The sequence below is a fragment of the Nematolebias whitei genome, chromosome 1, assembly GCF_014905685.2.
Source record: "Nematolebias whitei isolate Nwh7 chromosome 1, NemWhi1, whole genome shotgun sequence".
Taxonomy (NCBI): Eukaryota; Metazoa; Chordata; class Actinopteri; order Cyprinodontiformes; family Rivulidae; genus Nematolebias; species Nematolebias whitei.
Window position 1 is genome coordinate 93,845,347 of NC_056498.1, and position 23,023 is coordinate 93,868,369.

Consider the following 23,023-nt stretch of genomic DNA (forward strand, 5'->3'; position numbering starts at 1 on the left):
ATATATATATATATATATATATATATATATACAGAACAGGTGGAAGAAGGAAGTCCGCGTGCTCTGAACCGTGGATGCAGAGCCACGAGTTTAGCTAACATTTGGCTAACGAGCTGGTCAGAGAGCTACTTCGGCTAGTGAGGCCTGCGGAGACCCGGTCCACCGCCGTTTGGACCTGCGAGCCGCTGAACCGAGCTGTTTACGGAGGAGACCCGGTCCGCTGCTGTTGGACCTGCGAGCCGCTGAACCGGGCTGTTTACGGAGGAGACCCGGTCCGCCGCTGTTGGACCTGCGAGCCGCTGAACCGGGCTGTTTACGGAGGAGACCCGGTCCGCCGCTGTTAGACCTGCGAGCCGCTGAACCGGGCTGTTTACGGAGGAGACCCGGTCTGCCGCTGTTAAACCTGCGAGCCGCTGGAACCAAGCGGTCTGCGGCGGAGACCCAGTCCGCCGCTGTTGGACCTGCGAGCCGCTGAACCGAGCTGTTTACGTCGGTGACCCGGTCCGCCGCTGTTGGCCCTGCGAGCCGCTGAACCGAGCTGTTTACGGAGGAGACCCGGTCCGCCGCTGTTGGACCTGCGAGCCGCGGAAACCGAGGAAGCTAAACTACAGCTGTGGGATTTGGGAGCTTTTGCAACCGGGACCTAGTCTGTCACCGTTGGGGCTGCGAACTTCTGGACCGAGTGAATCGTGGGACCGCGTGGGACCTGGAGGTTGTTGCCGCTAGTCCTCGACTAGACCTGGCTAGGCCTCGGCTAACAACATAAGCTAACATCATAAGCCTGTGAACCTCGTGGCTAACAACAATAGCCTCTGAACCTCATGGCTGGATCCTATGCTTCTGAGAGTTGTGACCAATAATCCAGAAGTATCGTGAGTAATGCCGAGCAAACACAGAGATAAGAGACACGTGTCGGAAAATAATTCTGAAGATATGGAGGAAGTTAAAAAATCTTTGAACTTTTTGAGTGCTGAACTGGCAAAATTATCAGCTAAATGTGATTTACTAACAGGACTGTTTGAAGAAGTGAGACAATTGAAAGAACTGATGACTAATAAAGACAGAAAAATAGCTGAACTGGAACAAAAAGTAGAAGACTTGGAACAATACACAAGACTAGACAACTTGGTGATCACTGGACTGGAAGTTAGGAACCGAACTTATGCAAGAGTTGTTGCTGGTACTAACACAACAGAAGATGCACCACAGAAAGAACTACAGACTCTGGAGGAGCAAGTAGTGAATTTTTTACAAAACAAAAAACATTGACATCGAACATGAGGACACATCAATCTGTCACACACTGCCCAACAAATCAGATAAAGCCAAACCATCCATAGTCATCAAGTTCATTAGCAGGAAATCAAAAACAATGTGATAATGCAAGCAAAAAAACTGAAGGGAACAAATGTTTACATAAACGAACACCTAACTAAAAAAATGGAAATATTGCACGTGAAGCAAGGTGGTTGAAAAAACAGAAAAAAATAGCATCAACTTGGACAAGAAATGGAAACATTTGGATCAAAATACAGGAAGGATCTCAGGCTAAAATAATAAAAGACCTGAAGTATCTGGAAAGACTAAAATGAGCTCAGGAGATGACAGATGATAAATCATTGACACAACTTCACAAACAAGAAATTAACAAAATTTAAAACAAACAAATACATTAAAACATGGCAACATATGAAGACTTAGAGTTTAAAATATACAATGTTGAAGATGAGATTGATACAAATTTTTTCCCTGAAATAAAAGACTGTGAATATTACAATGAAGAACAGTTTAATAACATCAATACAACAAATGGAGGTCTCTCTATTATTCACTTTAATAGTAGAAGTTTAAATGCAAATATGTCCAAAATAACAGATTATTTAAAGCAGTTAAACAGTACCTTTACAATAATAGCACTGTCAGAGACATGGCTCAACGCTGAAAACACAAATAATGTTCACATGGAAGGGTATGAATTATATCAATAATTCTTGATAATATAATGGAAATAATAACAATAGAAATAATAAACAAGATTGATAAAAACATATTAATAAGTTGTGTATATCGATCTCCAGGATCAAATATAGAAATATTCACTAATAAAATTGTACAACTATTGGACAAGAGTTTTAATAAAAGCATTTTTTTCTGTGGAGATTTTAATATTGACCTGGGAAATAAAACAGATTCAAATAACATCAGTACATTTACAAATTCATTGTGTAGTTTAAATCTTTATCCGTTAATATCAAAACCAACAAGAATTACAACTCATAGTGCTACAATAATCGATAATATTTTCACAAATGTAACAAATGGGGATGTGATGGGAGGTATTTTAACGAGTGATTTAAGTGATCATTTACCAGTTTTCATGATTTATAAAAATGATCAAAGCATTACAAAAGAAATTACAATTTATCCAAAAAAGTTCAATCTGGTCCTCTGGACATTCAAAAAAACCTGGATTATTGAGCATGCATCATGATATTTTTAATTACAATTAAGAAAAAAACAATAAACACATCAAAAAAAGCAATGGAAAAATTAAAAGATGATTTACATAAACAAAGCTGGAAAGACGTGTATGTTGATGATGTGAACAGATCATATGATGAGTTAATGAATATTTTAGGAGCTCTGTATGAAAAGAATTGTGTGCAAAATAATTGTACAAAGAGAAATGTTGTTGACCAACCATGGATGACGAAAGGGTTGAGAAATGCTTGTAAAAAAAATAATTATTTGCATACATGTTTCTTGAAATTGAGAACACAAGAGGCTGAAAAGAAATATAAGAACTATAAAAATAAATTAGTAGGGATTATAAGGAAACAAAAGAAGGAATATTATAGTGATTTATTAAATAAAAGTAATGGTGATATGAAAGCTACATGGCGTGTAATAAATAGTGTTCTGAGAAGTCATAAAGCAAAAACAGGTATTTCACAATATTTTTTGAAGGATGACAATGAAATCCATGATGAAAATGAAATTGTAAATGGATTTAATCATCATTTTATGAACGTTGGATCAAGCCTTGCTGCTAAAATACCAAAAATGGACAATAATGTGAACCATTCAGTTATAAGTTGTGACAACAGTATTTTTCTTAATGGAACTGACAAAGAAGAAATAATGAATGTTGTAAAAAATCTTACAGATAAGAGATCAAAAGACTGGGTGGACATGGATATGATGTTTGTAAAGGACATAATGAGTTATGTTATCGAGCCGTTTACATATATTTGTAATTTATCATTTTCAAAAGGAATATTTCCAGACAATATGAAAGGAGCTAAGGTAGTTCCTCTCTTTAAAAATGGTGATAAATGTGTGTTCAATAATTATAGACCAATATCCTTATTACCACAGTTCTCAAAAATTCTAGAAAAACTGTTTGTGACCAGATTACATAAATTTATTACTAAACAAAACATTCTAAGTAGTAGTCAGTATGGGTTTAGAGCAAAAAACTACATCAATGGCTCTCATGGAATTAATAGAACAAATAACTACTGCTGTCGATCAAAAACAGTATTGTGTTAGTATTTTTGTTGATTTAAAAAAAGCATTCGATACTATTGACCACACTATTCTCCTTGAAAAATTAAATAAATATGGTATAAGAGGACCAGCATTACAATGGGTATCTAGCTATTTAAAAGATAGGAAACAGTTTGTACAAATATATGGTGTAAGATCTGACTTGTGCAATATCACTTGTGGAGTTCCTCAAGGCTCTGTACTTGGACCAAAGTTATTTATTTTATATGTGAGTGACTTAGTGAATGTATCAGGACTCCTCATATGTGTCCTTTTTGCAGATGACACCACATTTTTTTGTTTGGGTAAAGATGTAAAATGGATGTTGGAATTGATGAAGACAGAATTTGATAAAATACAAACTTGGTTTAAACTTAATAAATTATCATTAAATTTAGATCAAACTAAATACATGATATTTAGTAACAAAAAAAAAACTGTTGATGATCCATTTAGAATTGAGGGTGTTGAGATTTGTAGAGTTAATGAGATGAAATTTTTGGGTGTAATCATTGATGAACAGCTAACATGGAAAAATCACATAAATTCTGTAAGAACAAAAATAGCTAAATCTATTGCAGTACTATACAAAGTCAGGGAATTATTAAATGATAAAGCTCTGTACATGTTGTATAACACAATCATTGTTCCACATTTAATCTATTGCATTGATGTTTGGGGGAAAGCGTGTAAAACATTTACAAAGCCTATTTTTATTTTACAGAAAAGAGCTGTAAGAATTATCACCAGAAAGCATTACAGTCACCCATCAAGCACATTATTTTATCAACTGAAGTGATTGAAGTTCCATGATTTGGTAGATTATAGTATTTTATCAGTTATGTATAGGGCTCAAAATCACACATTACCATTAAATATCCAAAGAAATTTTGTTAAAAGACAAAGTTGTTACAATCTTAAGGGGATAGAAATATTTGTCAAACCAAAATTCAGAACTAGTCTGAAGGGAAGGTCTACCTCAATCCAAGGAGTTGGATTGTGGAATGGTCTAGAGAGTGATGTGAAAAATGCCAAGTCAATGTGTACATTTAAGAAAAAGATCAAAACTGAATTGTTAAAAAAGTATATATGAAGTAGCTTAGTGTGTGTTTTGTATTAGAATTAGAAAAATTAGAAAGCTATTCATTTTGTACTGTTACTTGAAGATTATTATGTCTGAAATAATTGTTTGAAAAAAAAAGGGGCAGATATAATAAGATTTTTTCTTCTTTCTGCTGCCTTTCATTTTAAATCTTTTGTATTTTTTTTTTTTTATATTGTTATGGAATTGTTTTGTACTTTTTTAAATGAATAAACTATATACCATACCATACCATTTTCATTAAAAGACATAAAATCACCCACAGTTCTCATCTTATATTCAATTTCAACTGTTTTGAATTCTTAATTATAGGCTATTACTTTGAACTTTATCAGTCTCCCCATACAGGATGAACCATACAGCTACATGCATGTTTTATGTTTTGTACATGTCAAAACACTAAATTGGTAAGTTGTCAAATAATAATCACTACAGCTAGGTTTTATTTATGTGCAATAGAATGTCTAGTAGAGGTGACAATACAATAAAACTATTTCTCAGTGTTGGAGATTAAACAGAGTATCTTAATTATTGAAATAAAGAAGGTGAAACTTGGTGCAACTGTTTTATTCAAACTAAAGGTAAACAAACATGTACATTTAGGAATGCATGTTTCACAACCACACCACATGTACTTCAAAGCACATTTATTTATAGAAATTATATTTTCACTCATTTGTTGCTGTGGTGCACGACTGCATAAAACATCTGGATCAAGTGGAGTTTCATTCATTTTCTGGGAGAACCTTACACAGAAATACAACACAAAGGAGGAAAACAATTAAAATGTTGTTCTTGTTGTAGGGTTTTAAAACAACATAAATGGATTAAAATGAGTTACCAAATTGTACTTTTTTACTACTAACTTTAGTAACAAAGGCAATCAAAGTGGAAAATAAATAATATCAGTGACATTTACTGTAGCACGTTAAATACTATGACTGAGCATGTTAAAAGCCTGTGCCCTCACTTAGCACTACATTACCCATGATGCACTTGTTTTTTGTAGTTCCTCTTGGTTTTGGCTTGGGAAGTTACTTTCTGTGCTTCGGTGCGCTCAGCGCTGTGACAACAGCTTTCACGGAGCGAAGGATTGCCATCTGCTGCCAATCCTTTGCTAATTACATGTGTATGAGTGCTGTTTGCGTTCTTATGATCTAACTATTTCTTTTTCTGCCTGGAATTTGTGTTTACAGCAGTTATTAGCCCAGGTAGTGAAATTATTCTCGGGTTTATCCAACTACTATTACCGCAAGGGCTTACGTAAGATAATTTCTCTATACTTTGGCAAATATGTCGTGATTATTATAATAAATTGAAATTTACACCTTTTTTCACTTTTCTGACATTTTCTTTTCATGTGCAGTTATTGCTATGATTGATAACTTATTTGTAGTGTCACTGATTAGTCTCATTAGAATGATTTGTTCAATTAGCTTTCTAGAGATCGAGTAGAGTGCTGTATGAATGGGTAAATGAGGACACAGATTGTAGTGTAAAGTGCTTTGAGTATCTTGAAATAAGATAGAAAGGCGTTATATAAGTACAGTCCATTTACCATACTGCCCTCTAGGGGATTTTATTTGGTGCAGCAGGCCAATTTCATACTGTATTCAAGTGTAACTTTAGTTTACCTAGATGGTTATTAATATACACTTTTATTGTTCATTTCTGTTTCAGATAACCACACACACACACACACACACACACACACATTCACATAGATGCTTATCCATATCAGCATCTATTCCCTCATCTCCCATGTACCTGTTATTTCCTCATCAATAAACCGTCTGAACTGCACCATTGGATCTGGCCTATTCCTTCTGACCGAGGAAGATTCAATTGACGAGCAAAGAGCAATTGGCACATGCTAGACACACACACGTCTCTTACAGAGCAATAATTACAAATTATTTATTTTGTTACCACTAATTTAAGCATAATGTAGTAATGTGAGAACTATCAGCGATCATTATTGTGGCACAAGCTACATTAGGTAAGCTGAAGTAGCTTGTACTACATTAAAGATCAGCAATCTTTACTGTCCAAAGATTATCTTAGCTTAGCCCTCATAGCTTGCTACATGCTACATCTAGGTGTGTATTATTGTAACTACATACTCTGCCAGTGTGGAGTTTTATCAAACTTTGTTGTTCAATAAAATTTAGCAGACTGAGAACTTAGTTTAAAAAACACGTAGCAAGGTTTATTTCTCTTCTGCAGAAGGAGAGAACACATGGAATGGAAACGCAGCCCAATAATTCTTGTGTGTTCTCTAAAAAACATGAGCAATGCAGCTTCATTTATACATCTTCACATGTAACAGATCTTGCTTTGACACAACAGCCATTACCTCATTTGCAGTCTTATCAGAGAAAAAAACAGACAGTACGTTTGTGGTCAGTGACTGGTTCTGGAGCTGGGTTTGAGAAACGGAAGTTACAAAGCTTCACACACTGATGCTGAGGGGATTTAGCTGATAAGCTTTAACAGAGTGTGATATAAAGTAAATGACTAAAAAGTGTGATGATAAACTTGATGAACAAAATAAACTGGTATCAATGTTTCCATTTCCACAAAGTACTGATCTTTTTCTGAGACTCTGAGCTAAAACTGCAGGCAAACATTTTAATTATCATTATAAAGTAAACTGTAAATTGAGTAAATGTATCAAACTTTTATATTAAAAACCCAGAAAATATCAACACCAGTCACCAGAACTTTATTAATAAGGGTGTGAATCTCGCAGTGTCTGGCGAATCTATTCAATTCCGATTTTTGGTGTCACAATTCGAGTCAAAATTGATTTTTTTTTGATTGAGAAACAATTCTTCTATTGAAATGGTCATAAATTTTGTTTCAATTATGTAACTGACAATCTGAAAAGATTAAATAATTTAAACAAAAAGAAAATTTATTTAAAACAATAATTTTAGGTTCTTTACTGTATCAAATCTTTTTGCATCATTTTATATTTACATGTATACCAAAAATAGGAACAAATATAGGCATGCATAACATTCTGTAACTTAAATTACCAGTATTAGGTTAGCTTAGTTGCCTGGATATTAAAAAAAAATAATCTAGGAACGAATAATCTATCCATCCATCCACTGAATGAGAGGAACACACCGCTGAAGCCATGGAGCTCGAACATCCTACGTAAAACTAACTTTACCGCGGTGCCTGGCTAAACAATCCTCGTGCTTTTAAATGTGGTGCTTTTTCAAATATTATCAAGTTCGATGTATTGTAGGTCTCGACCGAGCTTCCTCCTCTCGGTATAGCAACTCTGCGAGGGGTGTTTAGTGTAAATACTTCCACATAGCGGACATGTTATGATAAAAAGTTGGTTAGCCTTTAGCCACAGTGCTGTTGCTCAGCCCTGACGTTGTAGCAGGCTGCAAACTATGAAATGGATTTCCTGAATGTGAGGCAGGTCTTATTACTCTGGGTTTCATGAAACACGCCTCCGTTCGGGTAATCCATTCCATAGTTTAAAGCCAACTTGCACAGCAGTCAGCAGGGAATCGTGTGGAGATGTTTCAGCAGACACAGACATGCATCGTGGATCAGAAATCTCTGCAGGTTGCATCGGAAAAATCCGATACATACATTATGCTGGTATCGGAGGCCAATACCGGATCGGATCGGCCCCATCCCTACTTTGAGCTGCAGCAGCTGGTGCATTAATTAGAGCTCCTCATGCTTTATTTTTATATCATGGTGGTGTTGTGGAGCTGCTTTATCACTAAAATCTATGTGAAGGAATAACGTACGTTGGGTCCAGCGTAATAAAAATAAACCTAAACTCCTCACCTTCGACTGAGCTGTCTGCTCGTAAATCCTTTGCGATATAATAATAAACAAACAATAAAGGCTGTTTCTATTCTATTCTATTCTATTCTATATAGCAGGAGATGGAGAGGAAAATCTTTTCAGCCTTTGGGGAAGTCTGGAAGTTTGTTGCAGAGTTTGCTGCTTTCGCTTTCATCTTCGGTGCATTTTGTCATTTTTCTAAAATTCTGTACTGCAATTTTATTTTACTATTCTTGTAAACAACTGTGCTCTTGTTAAGCTCTGTCTTGCCCCGGAACATTGTAGGATCTGAAATGATTTTTAAAGACGAAGAAGCGGGTTGAATCGCGCTGTCCCCTCCTCCATGCTAGCAGGCTCCATTCAGATAAAGGGAGATGGCTAACTAGCTTACTGTACGGTGGCCTACACAACCCAATTTTACAGCGGCTGAGCATACATGTAATGCACTATGCAATACACTTGGGTGTAGGGGTGGAAAAAAAATTAAACAAATATTTTTAAATCGATTTAAGAGCTTTTAGAATCGATTCAGAATCACCAGGACTTGGAATCTAGATTCTTTAAAAAATCCAAAAAAAAAAATTTCTGCACCCCTAGTTATTAACATAAAGAGTTTGGATGTCCTTCACAAATCTGTTGATTATATGCATCCATGGATTTAAAGCTGCGAAGCTCCTCTGTTGTAGGCACTCCTCGTGTTCACTAAATAATTAACGACATCATAGTAACTTCTTGTTTGCAACTTGTCCGCTTCATCTAACATAATTTCTTACTCCACTTCATACGGGTCAACTCCGACCGCATCTATTTTATGCCTATATCTTTCTCTAGCTCTGGTCTGTCTGTAAGCCATCTTCCTCGAATGTGGTCTAGCACGAGCCTAAACATATGACAGAAAACCTGGTATTGCGCAATACCGGTTACATGTGTGGGAACTATGTATAGGTTGACCTCATCCTTATGTCACTGTGGCTGAATCCCACAGAGACTCGTTTCCTCACATCAACTCTTTAAGTCTCAAAGTTCTCCCAAACTCCTGACTTTCTTTGTGTTTACAGTAATTATGTGATGAAACATAAGGAAAGGTGGAATGCCTCGAACTCAAAAGTGCGCCGCCAGCTAGGGCTGGGTACCTTTCTAAAAAAATCTGTACCGGTGTCGGTACCTTCACTTTGGTGTCGGTTCCTGGACGGTTCTTTTTTCGGTACCAATTTTGTAATTACTATTAATTCTAACAAGAATAAAATTACGTTACACATTACAGTACAAATTGTGTTTTATTTTTTAACTTTGGTATTTTTCTATTCCAAGCAGTTTTCTTACATAAAAACAAACAAATAATTTCCAGTTCAAAAGAACAGTTTCAAACCAGTGACATGTCAGTGTCTATGGTTCATTGCTACACACTGAGAACCTTTTCACTTATCAGTTTTTCTTCAGAAAAATCAACATGTCTGTTTTCTCTGGACACAAACAAGCCCACTCCTGGCTGATGGTGTCTCCAGCAGTAGAAAATGTTCACTTTGAGGCTGTAGATGATGCTTGTTGCACACACAGATACCTGGTTGTCAGTTTGACAGCACTGACATATTGTCCCTCACATTCCACCAGCAGGTCACTGGATTCACTGAGGTAGGGATGATGCAGACTTCTGCACCTCTGTGTCTCTGCCTGAATCTTTTCTGTGATTCTCTGGAGTTTAGGGCTCTGATCTTCTCCCTAACTGACATGAGAACAAAACATCAACAATAACATGGTTGTGTTATTATTACTTAAAAAACATTATCTAGGCTGAGAGATAAAAGTTTAACTGGTCAACAAAATCCTTTACAGTTTATTTACCTCCAACATGCAGCTCTACTGTAGAAAAAGCAGCAAACTTTTAACAAAGTTTGATTGTCCTGTGGCCTCCACCTCACTTTTCTTTTGTCCTCCTCACATCAGGGTCAGAACCTCATTAACATGAACAGTAAACATTAGTGAAATGTTTAAGCAGCTGACCCGATGGATGAGCACATTTTTACAAGCTAAGGTTTATCTGTTACTGTCAATCTTTAGTTAGCTTCTGATTTTAGCTAGCTACGTAGATGCCCATAAAATAAATTTACACACTAATATCTTAAAAAGTTAGCGTTACATGGATCATAATTTATTTCACAGCGATGTACGTGTTAAGCTGCAGTTACGTTAACAAACAAACTCACCAGCTGAAGCACAGACACAAGACGTCCTCAGAGTTCTTTGATGAAGAGTCCGGTCGTGGAGATAATGAATCAGGACGTTCAGGCTCTACTCACAGGCTGACTTTAATGGTGAGAGGAGGAGGGGGAGGCTAATGAACTCTTCTCTCCTCGCAGAAAAACACGGAGCAACTTTCTGCAGCACACGTGAACCCGTCTGTGGGCGTCACCAGCACCATAGACATAATCATACATAGATTAGGGACGGCAGCTCTATACAGCTCTGGGTGTAATCTGTTTGTCATATGTCTTGTGTTTAACTTGCCTGCATGCTGAAACCACGTGAAACGTTACAGCCAATACCAAAACTTGACACCAAAAGAAGAGTGACGTTTCAATACATACACCGACCGGTGCAGTTCGGTCGGTGCCATAAAAGAACCTCGGTTCAATACTCAGCCCTACCGCCAGCAGATCAGCACTTTGCGGTTCTCCTCATTCAATCACAATCTCAGCTTCACACAGAATCACTCCTCTATGTGCAAGAGTTAAATGTTTTTAGGAGCATCTCTAACTTACCTTCCATTACATTTTTCATTTCTTTCATCTAGACATGTTTTTTTAAAACATGTAGAGAATCACACTTTCAGAACATATTTACATATTTAAGTTGAGGTGTATCAGGGGAGAAGCCTCAGTTCATCAGGAAGCTACTGTTTGTGACCCATTTAGACACTGAATGGGGGTTCTGCTGTGAAGTCAGCTGCAGGTTCAAAAAGGATTGACAATGACCACTTAGCTCATCTAAATGACGTTTTCTGTGGGGACTCTTATCAAGAGTCTGAACACGCAGCTGATGTTCACACATAAATATGCTGTTTCAGCAGAGGACTGAGTCTCAAGCTGTGTCTGTGTTTTTGTCCTCTGTCACCCTCCTGTGTCCAGCCTCTGTTTGCATACATCACTCAGGAGAAGTACAGTGAGAATGGCTGGAACGTCTACAAACCTGTAGAAGAGTTCAGGCGTCAGGTAAGAACCAAGACAAGTGCAGCTCCAAGTTCTACTGGTCCAAAAGCACTCTGATTTAATCATAGTCACACCCATTACCTGCAGCTCAAAGGCAAGTAATAAAATTTTTGCTCGTCTTTTTTAGTAAAATATCTATGAAGCTTACTGAAAACCACCTACAGAGTTCAGATCTGTGTTTAAATCTGCCAGGTGCTATTGCAATCCTTTATTAGTTTGTTAGCAAAATATCGGATGAACTTTTGAAATCATTCAAGACATCATCATTGGATGGACAACCAATTAAGTTTTGGGGTCATCTTGGTTCAAGATGGTGACCACAGCAAAATGACCTTAGTAACACTACAGTGTTGGGGTTAGGTTGCACATACCTTGACTTTTAACTGATCCTCACATCATGTTTTCTTCAAAGTTTGACCAAAGAGCCATTTTGTCATCATTGGACTGTGGTAGTGTGTAATATGTAAACATGTATGACATGTAAACACACCACAGTGGAGGAGGCGTGGCGATGTGCTGTGATTGGCTCTACTACAGGAAGTGAAATTGTAGTAATTTAGTCTAGCCTATAGCAGCACAAATTTCTCCATAGCACGGACTTTTCAGGGAGTTTTCTTCTAGGTTTTTATTTATTTTTCAGAGCTCAGAAAGTGTTCGTAGTGTTTAAGATGGGTTTAGAAGCCTGGTACTTGGACAGTTCTGACGAGGACCAAAGGAAGCCACACAGGATGAATCCAAACCAGCCCGTTAACTTAAACGAGTTGCAGAAGCTAGGAGTTTTCTACTGGAAGTTGAATGCTGATATTTATGAAACAGACCTAGAACTGGAGAGGATCCGCAAAGAACAAGGTTACTCCTACATGGACATTATTACAATTCACAAGGACACTCTATCCAACTATGAGGATAAGCTGAAGATGTTTTTTGAGGAGCATTTACACTTGGGTGATGAGATTCGCTAGATCCTAGATGGCCAGGCCTACTTCGATGTCTGGGACAAGGAGGACCGATGGATCCGAATCGCCATGAAAAAGTGAGACCTGATCACTCTGCCGGCTGGCATCTACCACCGCTTCACTCTGGATAAAATGGACTACACCAAAGCCATGCGACTGTTTGTGGGAGAGCCAGTGTGGAAAGCCTACAACCGACCAGCTAATGACTTCGAAGTCCGTCAGAAATACGTGGCTTCACTGCAGTGTTCCTGAAATGAAGAAAACCCTTAAATCGCTGCACACACTAAAAAAAGACACTAATAATGTGAATTAAAAAAAAAAAGACTAGGTTTACAAGTAAAGTTTTCAATTTCTAAAAACTGACAGAGGAAATGGCAGATGTTACTACTTGGAAGACTGCTACTAAGTAAAGATTCAATGCGTCTGCTGGCTTCCTTCCTTAAGTGGCTTTTGTATGTACAGTATGTGAATGTTGTACAGCGCCCTGAGACAACTACTGTTGTGATTTGGCGCTTTATAAATAAACTGAACTGAACTGAACTAATATACAGAACATTCAGTTCTCATGAGGGTTGAAACATGTAATGAACTCATCCTGTGGTGAAGTGGAGAGCTTAATGGTTTAATTTTTATCCTCCAGGGCCTACCCAACAACAAGTGGCGTATTGCATTCATCAATAAGAGCTATGATCTGTGTGACACTTACCCTCCGGTGCTGGCTGTGCCTTACAGAAGTACAGATGAAGATCTCAGGAGAGTGGCTGCCTTCAGATCCAGAGGACGCATACCGGTGATAGCCACGCGCAAACCTTACTCTTCTAGACATTCTGCTTGGCCTCACTGAAACCTGTTGTTGGTCTAGGTTCTGTCGTGGATCCACCGGGAGAACCAGGCAGTGATTGTCCGCTGCAGTCAGCCTCTGGTTGGGATGTCCGGAAAAAGGAACAAAGATGACGAACGCTACCTGGACCTGATCAGGGAGGCCAACGACACCACGAAGAAGCTCACCATTTATGATGCCCGGCCAAACGTCAACGCCGTGGCCAATAAGGTCAGAAAAGACAGAAACCAGTACTGGGCTGAACGGGTCTACCACTCTTATCAGATAAGTGAAACAGACCTTACAAAAGAGTTGCTCTATTTTAATCATGTAAAAAAGTCTAAGCTGATTCCTTCTATGGCCCAGTTACAAAACATCCTCAAGACTAATTATGTGATTCAGTAGTGCATTAGGTCCACATGACCAGTGCCAAAATGTTTTTAATGTGGGGGCCACTTAAAATTCTGAGTTTGTACCAAAACCAAAAGCGAGAACAGAATTTCTGGAGATTTGTCTTATACAGGTTATGCAACATTTGCAGTGAATCAACTTCTGATATGCATACAGTGGGCAAAATGAGTATTTGTAACTCATTCATTCAACCTTCATTTATACAAGCTAGCCTCATTGAGCCATGAGGACTCATTTACAAGAGGAACCTGTTCCAGACAGAACATTTAAAGTACAGACAACAATAACAGTAAACAATGGCAACAATAAACTACAGTAAAAATGCAAATAAAATAAGAGTATTGTATAAAACAATAAATCAGGGTGCTGTAAAATGTTGAAATACTAAAAACAAGAACATATTTGCTTTGGTTTTTCCATTGACATTATCAAATGTTTGAAACCCCTTAAAGAAATCAAGGTGGACAACTTCAGTTCCTGTTGAGGTGTTCCAGGTTGCAGGAGCAGAGTAGGAAAATGCCTTTTTGCCAAGCTCAGTCCACACTCAGGGAACACTGCAGGTAATGATGGCCTGAGCGCGTATGTTGTAACTGCACTGATGGTGTGACATGTGGGAGGAGATATATATATATATTGGGCGGCTGTGGCTGAGTGGTTACAGCAGTCGTCCTCCAATGCAGGAGTTGGGGATTTGAATCCACCAGCAGTCACATGCCAAAGTGTCCCTGGACAAGACACTGAACCCCTTATTTCCTCTGATGTGTGTCCCATTTGTATATGAATGTAATAAAGCACTGATTAGTCTCTTTAGAATGATTTGTTAAATTAGCTTTGTAGAGATCTATTAGAGTGCTGTATGAATGGGTAAATGAGGCTCAGATTGTTGTGTAAAGCGCTTTGAGTATCTCGATAAGATAGAAAAGCACTATGTAAGTACAGTCCATTTACCATATATGAAGGTAGCAGACCAAGGAGGGATTTATAGATGAAAATGAACCAGTGTGAGAGCCTGCGTGTAGATGATGACCAACTGACCAAGAAGTACATAGTGCCGTGATGGGTCCGTAGTTACAACCAGCTATAAATCTTAGCGCGCCATGGTAGACAGCATCCAACATCTGCAAGGAGCTGGCAGTAGCTTGGCTGATTTTACAAGTTTTCTCACTTATAAAGAATGGAGAGGTCTGTAATTTTTATCGTAGCTACACTTAAACTGTGAGAAACCGAAGCTAAGACAAACATCCAGAAAATCACACCGTATGAATCAGCCATTCGGAACAACAAAATTAAAGAGCGTGAAGCAGAACTACTCAGAATAAAAGTTTCAGCCTGCCTCAGCAATGCCAAACCACTACCTTCCAACATCAGTAGAGAGGAGAGGGATGCACTCACCACTCTTAGCAAGGATGAAAACATCATTCTCCCCGCAGACCAATTGTTAGCATGATTAATTCTGTCAATTACAGTGTTTCCAAATATCTGGCGTCTGTACTCATCCCTTTAGTTGGCAGCTCAGAACATCGCATACAGAACACCATGGACTTTCTGGATGTGGTGAGGGATGTCATCATGGAAACGAATGAAACAATGGTCTGTTCTATTTCGTATAGGCTTCGCCCTTTAAGGCTATCGCTAGTGGGTTTATCTCTTCGCACGCAGCACAACACTGAAAACTTTAGTCCACTACTGTGTGGGCCTCACCCCCGGTCCGTATAAATTACGGTGAGACCGGGTAATCGGCTCCCATTTTGTCTTCAGCCAGCTAGCTAGCACTGTCAGAAGAACAAAGAAGGAAAAGTTGTCCAGCTTTGACCGGCACAACCTTTGCTAAGGATGCCTGGATCTCCGCCACGCCAACTGCCCCTCATCCCGGTGAGCTCTTCCTCCCCGAGGAGAAGCAGAGACGAGCAGCCTTGTTCAAGGTAAGCACCGAAGAGTGCTTTTCCATGGCAGGCCGCTACCCGCTGGATGACGCCATCGCCTTTTCTAACGTTTTTTTCTCGCGGTAATCGAATATTTCCTCAAAAAAGGCGATGTTAGCAGCAGTCCCACTGAATGTTTTTCCGTGGAGGGCCACTACTCGCTGGATGACGCCACTGCCTTTTCTAACGTGTTTTTTTCTCACAGTGAATCGGATGATTCCTTCGAAAAAGGCGTTGTTGGCAGCAGCTCCACTGAGTGTTTCTTTCTGTGGCGGGACGCTATGCGCGGGATGACGCCACCGCCTTCTTTGACGCAGAGTCACGCAGTGAATCGAATGATTACTCTGAGAAAGGCGATGCGGAGCTGCCCCCTCCCTCCCGGAGAGCGTAGTGACGGAAGACGAGCCACCGAGCAAATGCTCAGCCACCTCGGATCTTCTCACGTCAGCGACCACACCGCACTCAGTCGTCGGCGCCCTCCTCTCGGAGCTGCCTGGCATAATCCAGGAGGATGTTAAGACGAGACTTTCCGTCCCTCAATTCCCTCTGCCCTGATCGCATGATCTGGCAGCAAGGTTGGCTCCATCCCGGCTCGTCACCCTTACCCCATCTGGCCTCGCTGTCCAGCTGTGACGTCACACTAGAACGAGACTGCAGCTGGGCCCGGCAAGCTGAAGACATCCGTCTCCACTTTCGCCTCCATCTCCAGAGTGGAGGGATTTACCGATCGGTGCGTTTCCCTCGCAGCCCCCCCCCCCGGAGCCAAGCTTGGCAGTGACGCTTGGGACAAAAGCTTCCAGGATGGACGAGCAACCTGTCCCTCCAGAGAAGCATGACCATATGGTGACAAAGGTCTCCAACCGAGCTCACCAGTGCTCATTCCAGACGGCTGCAGCGAACAACAACATTGCCCTGCTTGCCTACAGCATCTCTAAGAGGCTGGAGGAAGCAGACCTGCTGGAGGAGACAAAGAGCTCTCTCTTTAAAGCTGCTGATGTCATCTTAAACATGTGCCACCTCTGTGGTCTGCCTGTCCCGCATCGCCGCCTGGATGACCGTGATCCAAAGGACCACTTGGCTCCGCCTCTCGCCAGCCGTGTCCGAGAGGCTACAGAAAAACCTGCTGGAGGGCCCCATCACCCCATAGGCACTGTTCGGGGCCAACTTCAGGACCATCCTTGAGAAATCGCAGAGGTCCGAGGAGGTCTCAGAGACTGTACATCATCTGGAGATGTCACAGTCCTCCTCCCACCCCTCCGGCTGCTGGAGGGACCGCTGTGGCCAGCAACAGCAACAGAGGTGCTCCACAGCTGCGGCAGTGACTTCACAGTCTGCTCCTCTGCCAGCCCCCTCCACCAGGGAACAGCACCTTGAAGGGAATTTATGTGTTTTTTGATGAGGTATGTTTTGAAATATAACAAACATCTCTGAAAGTAAAGTTTAATCTGATTCCAGCCTGACTGTCAGATCAACCGAGTTCACAGCTACCGCTCTTCACATTTTCCCCATACAGAACGAGCCGGTAACTTCTTAACAGCATTTTAAATGGCACCGCAGTTCTGTAAATATCACAAAACACTTGTCTGCCATGTTAGCTAAAAACAATGTTTTTTCAGCAGACCGAGTCCGGTAAAATCCCTCGCTCTTAGCCAGTGCCCGTTTTTATTTTCTGCCGTTTTCTATCATCTCATTGCGCAGCGGGAGTAAACAATTTTTTCTCCACGACAGCTGCAGCCTCCACCGAAATGGCGTTTTCACTCAGAAAGCACTCACGCCTCCTCTCAGTGCGCACCAGCCCACCTCAGCTCTAACGTGAGACTGCAGCCTGGGTTCAGTACAGAGGCACACATACAGCATTTTTCTGTCTGAGTCCCCACCTTGGGTTCCCCCCAGAGAATCTCCAGCGCGGGTGATGGCAGTAAGGGTTTTTAGCCTTGTTGATGTCCATGAGAAACATGACACAAAATGCGTGCTCACTCTCCAAGCGTTACTCAGAGTGGCAGTGAGTGTGTTCCCTGGACAGATGGACGGTCTGTCTGATCAACAGGGGTTACATGCTGCAGTTTCGCAGCTCAATCGATTATAGAGACGGTCTTCTCCAGAACAGAGCTCGCCTTTCCAGTCAGAAGTTTAAGAATTCCTGATGAAAAACATGATTTCCAGAGTTTCCAACGGAGAGGAAAATACGGGTTCTTTTTTTTCCTCCCACTACTTCCTGGTTCTGAAAAAAAACAGAGGGATGAGACCCATTCTCGACCTGTCCATGTTCAACAATTCGATCATGGAGAGACAAATTCCACATGCTGACAATCAAACAGCTGCTGGAGAACTTCACCAGAATGACATAGATCTGAAGGGTGCATAATTTCACATTTTCATCATTCTGAAACACAGGAAATTCCTGCGTTTTTCTCCTCCAGGGGATTCTGTATCAGTACATCAGGCTACCGTTCGGTTATTCTCTCGCCCCACGCACATTCTCAAAATGCGTGGAGAAGGCTCTGCAGCCATTACACATGGCAGAAATGAGATGTCTTTTTTTATCTGGACGATCTGCTTTTATTAGGTCAGTCTAGGCAGGAATCAGCTGCGCAGACCAAACGCTAGCGTTACACCTACTAAACCTGGTTTTTCTTTAAACTGGGAAAAGTTCCGTTCGCCCGTCCCAGATGATTGTTTATCTGGGAGTGGAGGTAAACAACCACAGTGAGAGCCCGTTTATCACAGCCGAGAGCAGAAGCTCTGTAAATTCAGTTCCACTATGTCAAATCCGGCAGCGTAGTGACAGCTCTGTCTGTCATGCAACTACTGCGACGGTGTCAGCAGCCCACATCGTGGTTCCGCTGTGCCTACTTCACATGAGACGCCTTCAGAGATGGTTGCCCGCCTGCGCATAGATCCTGTGCACCAGAAGAGGCAGATTATCTTTGTGCCCCCCTCCATGAGAACCGATCTGAATCACTGGAGAACTCCCAGTGTCAATTATGGTTTTCACTGAGCTCACGAGACGACCTACCATTAGGAGTGGACGCCTTCGCTCACAGCCCATGGCCAAAAATGCTCCTTTATGCGTTCCCTCCAGTCCTGCTGATATCACGGACCCTGGACCGGGGCTCCTCCAGGCAGGAAGAGCGATCAGGAGTTACCCAGAAATAGGTCAGTTCTTAACTACCTGCTGATGAAGCGTTTTTCTGAAAGGTGTACAGAGACACAGACCTGTGTCACGTCCACTAGCTCCACGGTGGGACCTAATGATGGTCCTGCACGCTCTGATCAAAGCTCCTTTTGAGCCTTTAGATCAGGTTTCACTTAAATTTCTGTCATTTAAAACAGCCCTGCTGTTAGTTCTGTACTCGGCAAAGAGAGTGAGTGATTATCTGCTCTCTCTGTTGCTCTATCATGTCTCAGAATTCAAGCTGACGGCAGTTCAGCTGTACTGCGTTTTAACCCTGCTCTGAAAAGCATCACAAACTCATTCAGATCGAGAGTGATAACCTTGGATGGGTTTTACCCTTCTCCTCATAATTCTGAAGAAGAAGCAACATCTCACCTCCTCTGTCCCGTGCATGCGTATTTAGTGTTACGTGGCGCACACGGCCGCACTGCGCCATTTTCAGTGTCTGTTCGTGCGTTACAGGGACAGCTCTTCAGGACACCCTCTATCCACCCAGCGCCTCTCACACTGGTTGTGTGAGGCTATTTCTGAAGCTTACAGTTCATCTGGGCTGGACCTTCCAGAGAATCTCAGAGCACATTCCACCAGAAGTTTTTCATCCTCCATGGCTCTGCATGGAGGGATAACAGTGGAGGATATTTGTATGGCGGCTGCCTGGTCATCGCCATGTTCAATTATTCGTTTTATCTACGTGATGTTTCTACTTTCTCCATGACCCATTCTGTTCTCAGGGTTCTGACAGAATTATTATTTGTTTCATGGAGCTTCACTTTTGAGCTCACACCTACCTGCATGCAGTCGCAATGTGAGATATTTATTATCAGTCAGAAGTTCATGACTGCTGATTTTATTGTTATTAATCGGTTCATCCTGAGGAGCTGTTGGTCTGCTCTGTTCATCGTTACACTGTTACAATTCGTAACCTCCGTTGTTCCTATTCACAGCAACAGGTCTGCTATCTCAGCCTCTTTTCCTCACCAGAGATCTTTTCTCCGGTGCACTCCTGCGCATGGAGCATGCTATTACGTAGCGCGTAATTACGCACACAGAAGGCTGAGTGATGAAATGTTTTTTTGTGCAAGCAGCTGCTTCGTGTTGTGTCTGAGTGGACCCAGTGAGGCATAGAATACGTCCTGCTTCGCCTTAACCCACTAGCGATAGCCTTTAAGGGTGACGCCTGTATGAAATAGAACGTTGGTTACGTACTGTAACCCCAGATTCTATGAGTATAGGCATATACCTTTAAGCTCTGGGCCTCACTGGTTCCTAAATGGCTGAAGAAAAAAACTATTTGGGAGACGATTACCCGGTCTCACCGTAATTTATACGGACCGGGGGTGAGGCCCACACAGTAGGTGGGCGTTGACTAAAGTTTTCAGTGCTGCGCTGCGCGAAGGGATAAACCCACTAGTGATAGCCTTAAAGGGCTGCGCCCATACTCATATAGAATCTGTGGTTACAGTAAGTAACCAACGTTTTGATTCCACATCACTCTTTGCATGCATTCTTGTTGATGAGACAGTAGAAGTGGTCAGTTTAAGGTTAAAATCAGATACCACACTGAGCAGCAGGACCACGCTTTCCACAGAGCAACTGTGTCAACTCTTGAAACTGTGCCTGCAGTCAACCTACTTCACATATTGGTGGCAATATTATAGGCAGAAACATTTGTGTGCTATGGGGTCTCAGATTTATCCTATTGTTGCCAACCTGTGCATGGAGGAGGTGGAAAGAGAGCCTTGACGTCCTTTTCAGGGACACCACCAAGTCATTGGTTCAGGTATGTTGACGACACCTGCATTAAAATGAAATTTCAGGAAGTCCACCATTTCAGTGATCACATCAACTCTGTGGATAAATGCATCAAGTTCACATGAGATGATGTAAAAAATGGCAGGCTGGCTTTCTTGGAATGTGAGGTCTCAGTGTCTGATGGAGGACATTTGCAAACCGAGGTGTACCGCAAACCCACCCACACAGACCAGTATTTGCAGTTTGACTCCCATCATCCTTTGGAGCACAAGTTAGGAGTCATCAGGACTCTGTATCACAGAGCAGACAGCATCCCCACTAACTCAGGAGCCAGGCATATGGAGAAATCCTACACATGACAGGCTCTAGAGCAATGTGGATATCCTAACTGGGCCTTCCTGAAAGCAGAGAAGAAACCCAAACAGGACTCCAGTCAGCCATCAGGTGAAAAAGAGGAACCCAGACCCAGACCAGTGGTCATTCCATATGTTGAGGGAGTATCAGAGAAACTGAGACGTTTATTTTCTAAACATAACGTCCCAGTGGCTTTTAAACCCCAAAATACATTACGGCAAAGACTGGTTCATCCCAAAGATCCAGTCCCCTGGCACAAACAGAGTAATATTGTGAATGCTGTTCAGTGTCAGGAGGGCTGTGATCAGTCTTACATCGGGGAAACTAAACAGCCACTGGCCAAAAGGATGGCCCAGCACAGAAGATCAACATCATCAGGCCAGGATTCTGCGGTCTACACTCATCTCCAGGCCAGCGGTCACTCTTTCAAGGATGAAGATGTTCACATCCTGGACAGAGAGGAACGATGGTTTGAGAGAGGAGTAAAGGAGGCCATCTTTGTGAAAAGAAATTGTCCATCATTAAACAGGGGTGGCCTGTGGGTTCAACTGTCCCCCTCTTACACTGCTGTTATTGCTAGTATCACTCAACCCCCTGTGAACAGTAAACAGCCATCAGTGTGCTAATGATCCATTGTTAGGCTGATGGTCCTTCTTGACCATGTGAGCAGCTGGTTTTGGTTGTCATCAGCAAACTGGTTGATCCACTCTGAGAAGGTGCTATTTAAGAGACTGAGCTGAATACAGCACCTCAGACTAAGGAAGTCTCTCGGATGAGAGACGAAACTTTTCTATTTTTTTTTTTTTTTTTTTTTTGAATGTCCAGAGGACCAGATTTAACTTTTTTGGATTAATAATAAATAAACTGTGCCGGCTTTATCATGAAATCCTGTTTTCACTTTAATCGTCTTCTTCTTCTTTCGGCTTTTCCCTCTTCAGGGATCACCACATTGAGTCATCCTCCTCCACCTCACTCTGCCCTCTGCATACTCTGTCCTCACTCCAACTACCTTCATGTCCTCTTTAACTACATCCATATATCTCCTCTTTGGCATTCCTCTTTGTCTTTTTCCTGGCAGCTGCATTTCTAACATCCTTCTACCAATATAACCAACGGTCCCTCCTCTTGACATGTCCAAACCATCTCAGTCTGGCCTCCCTAACTATCTCCTAGTTGTTCAACCTGTGCTGTACCTTTGATGATCTCATTCCTAATCTTATCCAGCCTTGTTACTCCTAAGGAATGGTAAATGGTAAATGGACTGTACTTATATAGCGCCTTATCTTATCAAGACACTCAAAGCGCTTTACACTACAATCTGTCCTCATTTACCCATTCATACAGCACTCTACTAGATTTATACAAAGCTAATTGAACAAATAATTATAAAGAGACTAATCAGTGCTTGAGATCACATTCACACACCGATGGGACACACATCGGAGGCAACGAGGGGTTCATTGCCTTGCCCAGGGACACTTCGGCATGTGACAGCTAAGGAGAACCTTAGCATCTTCATTTCTGCCCCTTCCAGTTCTTTATCCTGTGTTTTTGTCAATGCCACTGTCTCCAGACCATGATGTTATTAAATAATCTGTTAATTAAAGTTAACTCAACTGAAAAATCATAATGGGCGGCTGTGGCTGAGTGGTTATAGCAGTCGTCCTCCAATGCGAGAGTTGGGATTCGATTCCACCAGCAGTCACTTGCCAAAGTGTCCCTGGGCAAGACACTGAACCCCTCATTGTCTCCGATGTATGTCCCATCGGTGTTTGAATGTGATCTAAAGCTCTGATTAGTCTCTTTAGAATTCATTTAGCTTTGTAGAGATCTAGTAGAGTGATGTATGAATGAGTAAATGAGGCACAGATTGTAGTGTAAAGTGCTTTGAGTATATCAATAAGATAGAAAGGCGCTATATAAATACAGTCCATTTACCATAAAAAGACGCAAA

The 23,023-nt window shown here is 41.3% G+C and overlaps 1 protein-coding gene and 1 pseudogene across 1 annotated transcript in view; both read left to right on the forward strand.

Annotated features, from left to right (window-relative positions):
- The window catches only part of mtm1 (myotubularin 1), a gene marked incomplete in the record, with an annotated part of 286,925 nt that overhangs the window by 155,035 nt on the left and 108,867 nt on the right, over positions 1-23,023 (forward strand). The window contains 3 exon segments of the mRNA XM_037674683.1: positions 11,599-11,682; positions 13,276-13,425; positions 13,498-13,686. Of these exon segments, the coding sequence (XP_037530611.1) occupies positions 11,599-11,682; positions 13,276-13,425; positions 13,498-13,686 (423 nt within the window).
- Positions 12,348-12,996, forward strand: LOC119414175 (annotated as a pseudogene).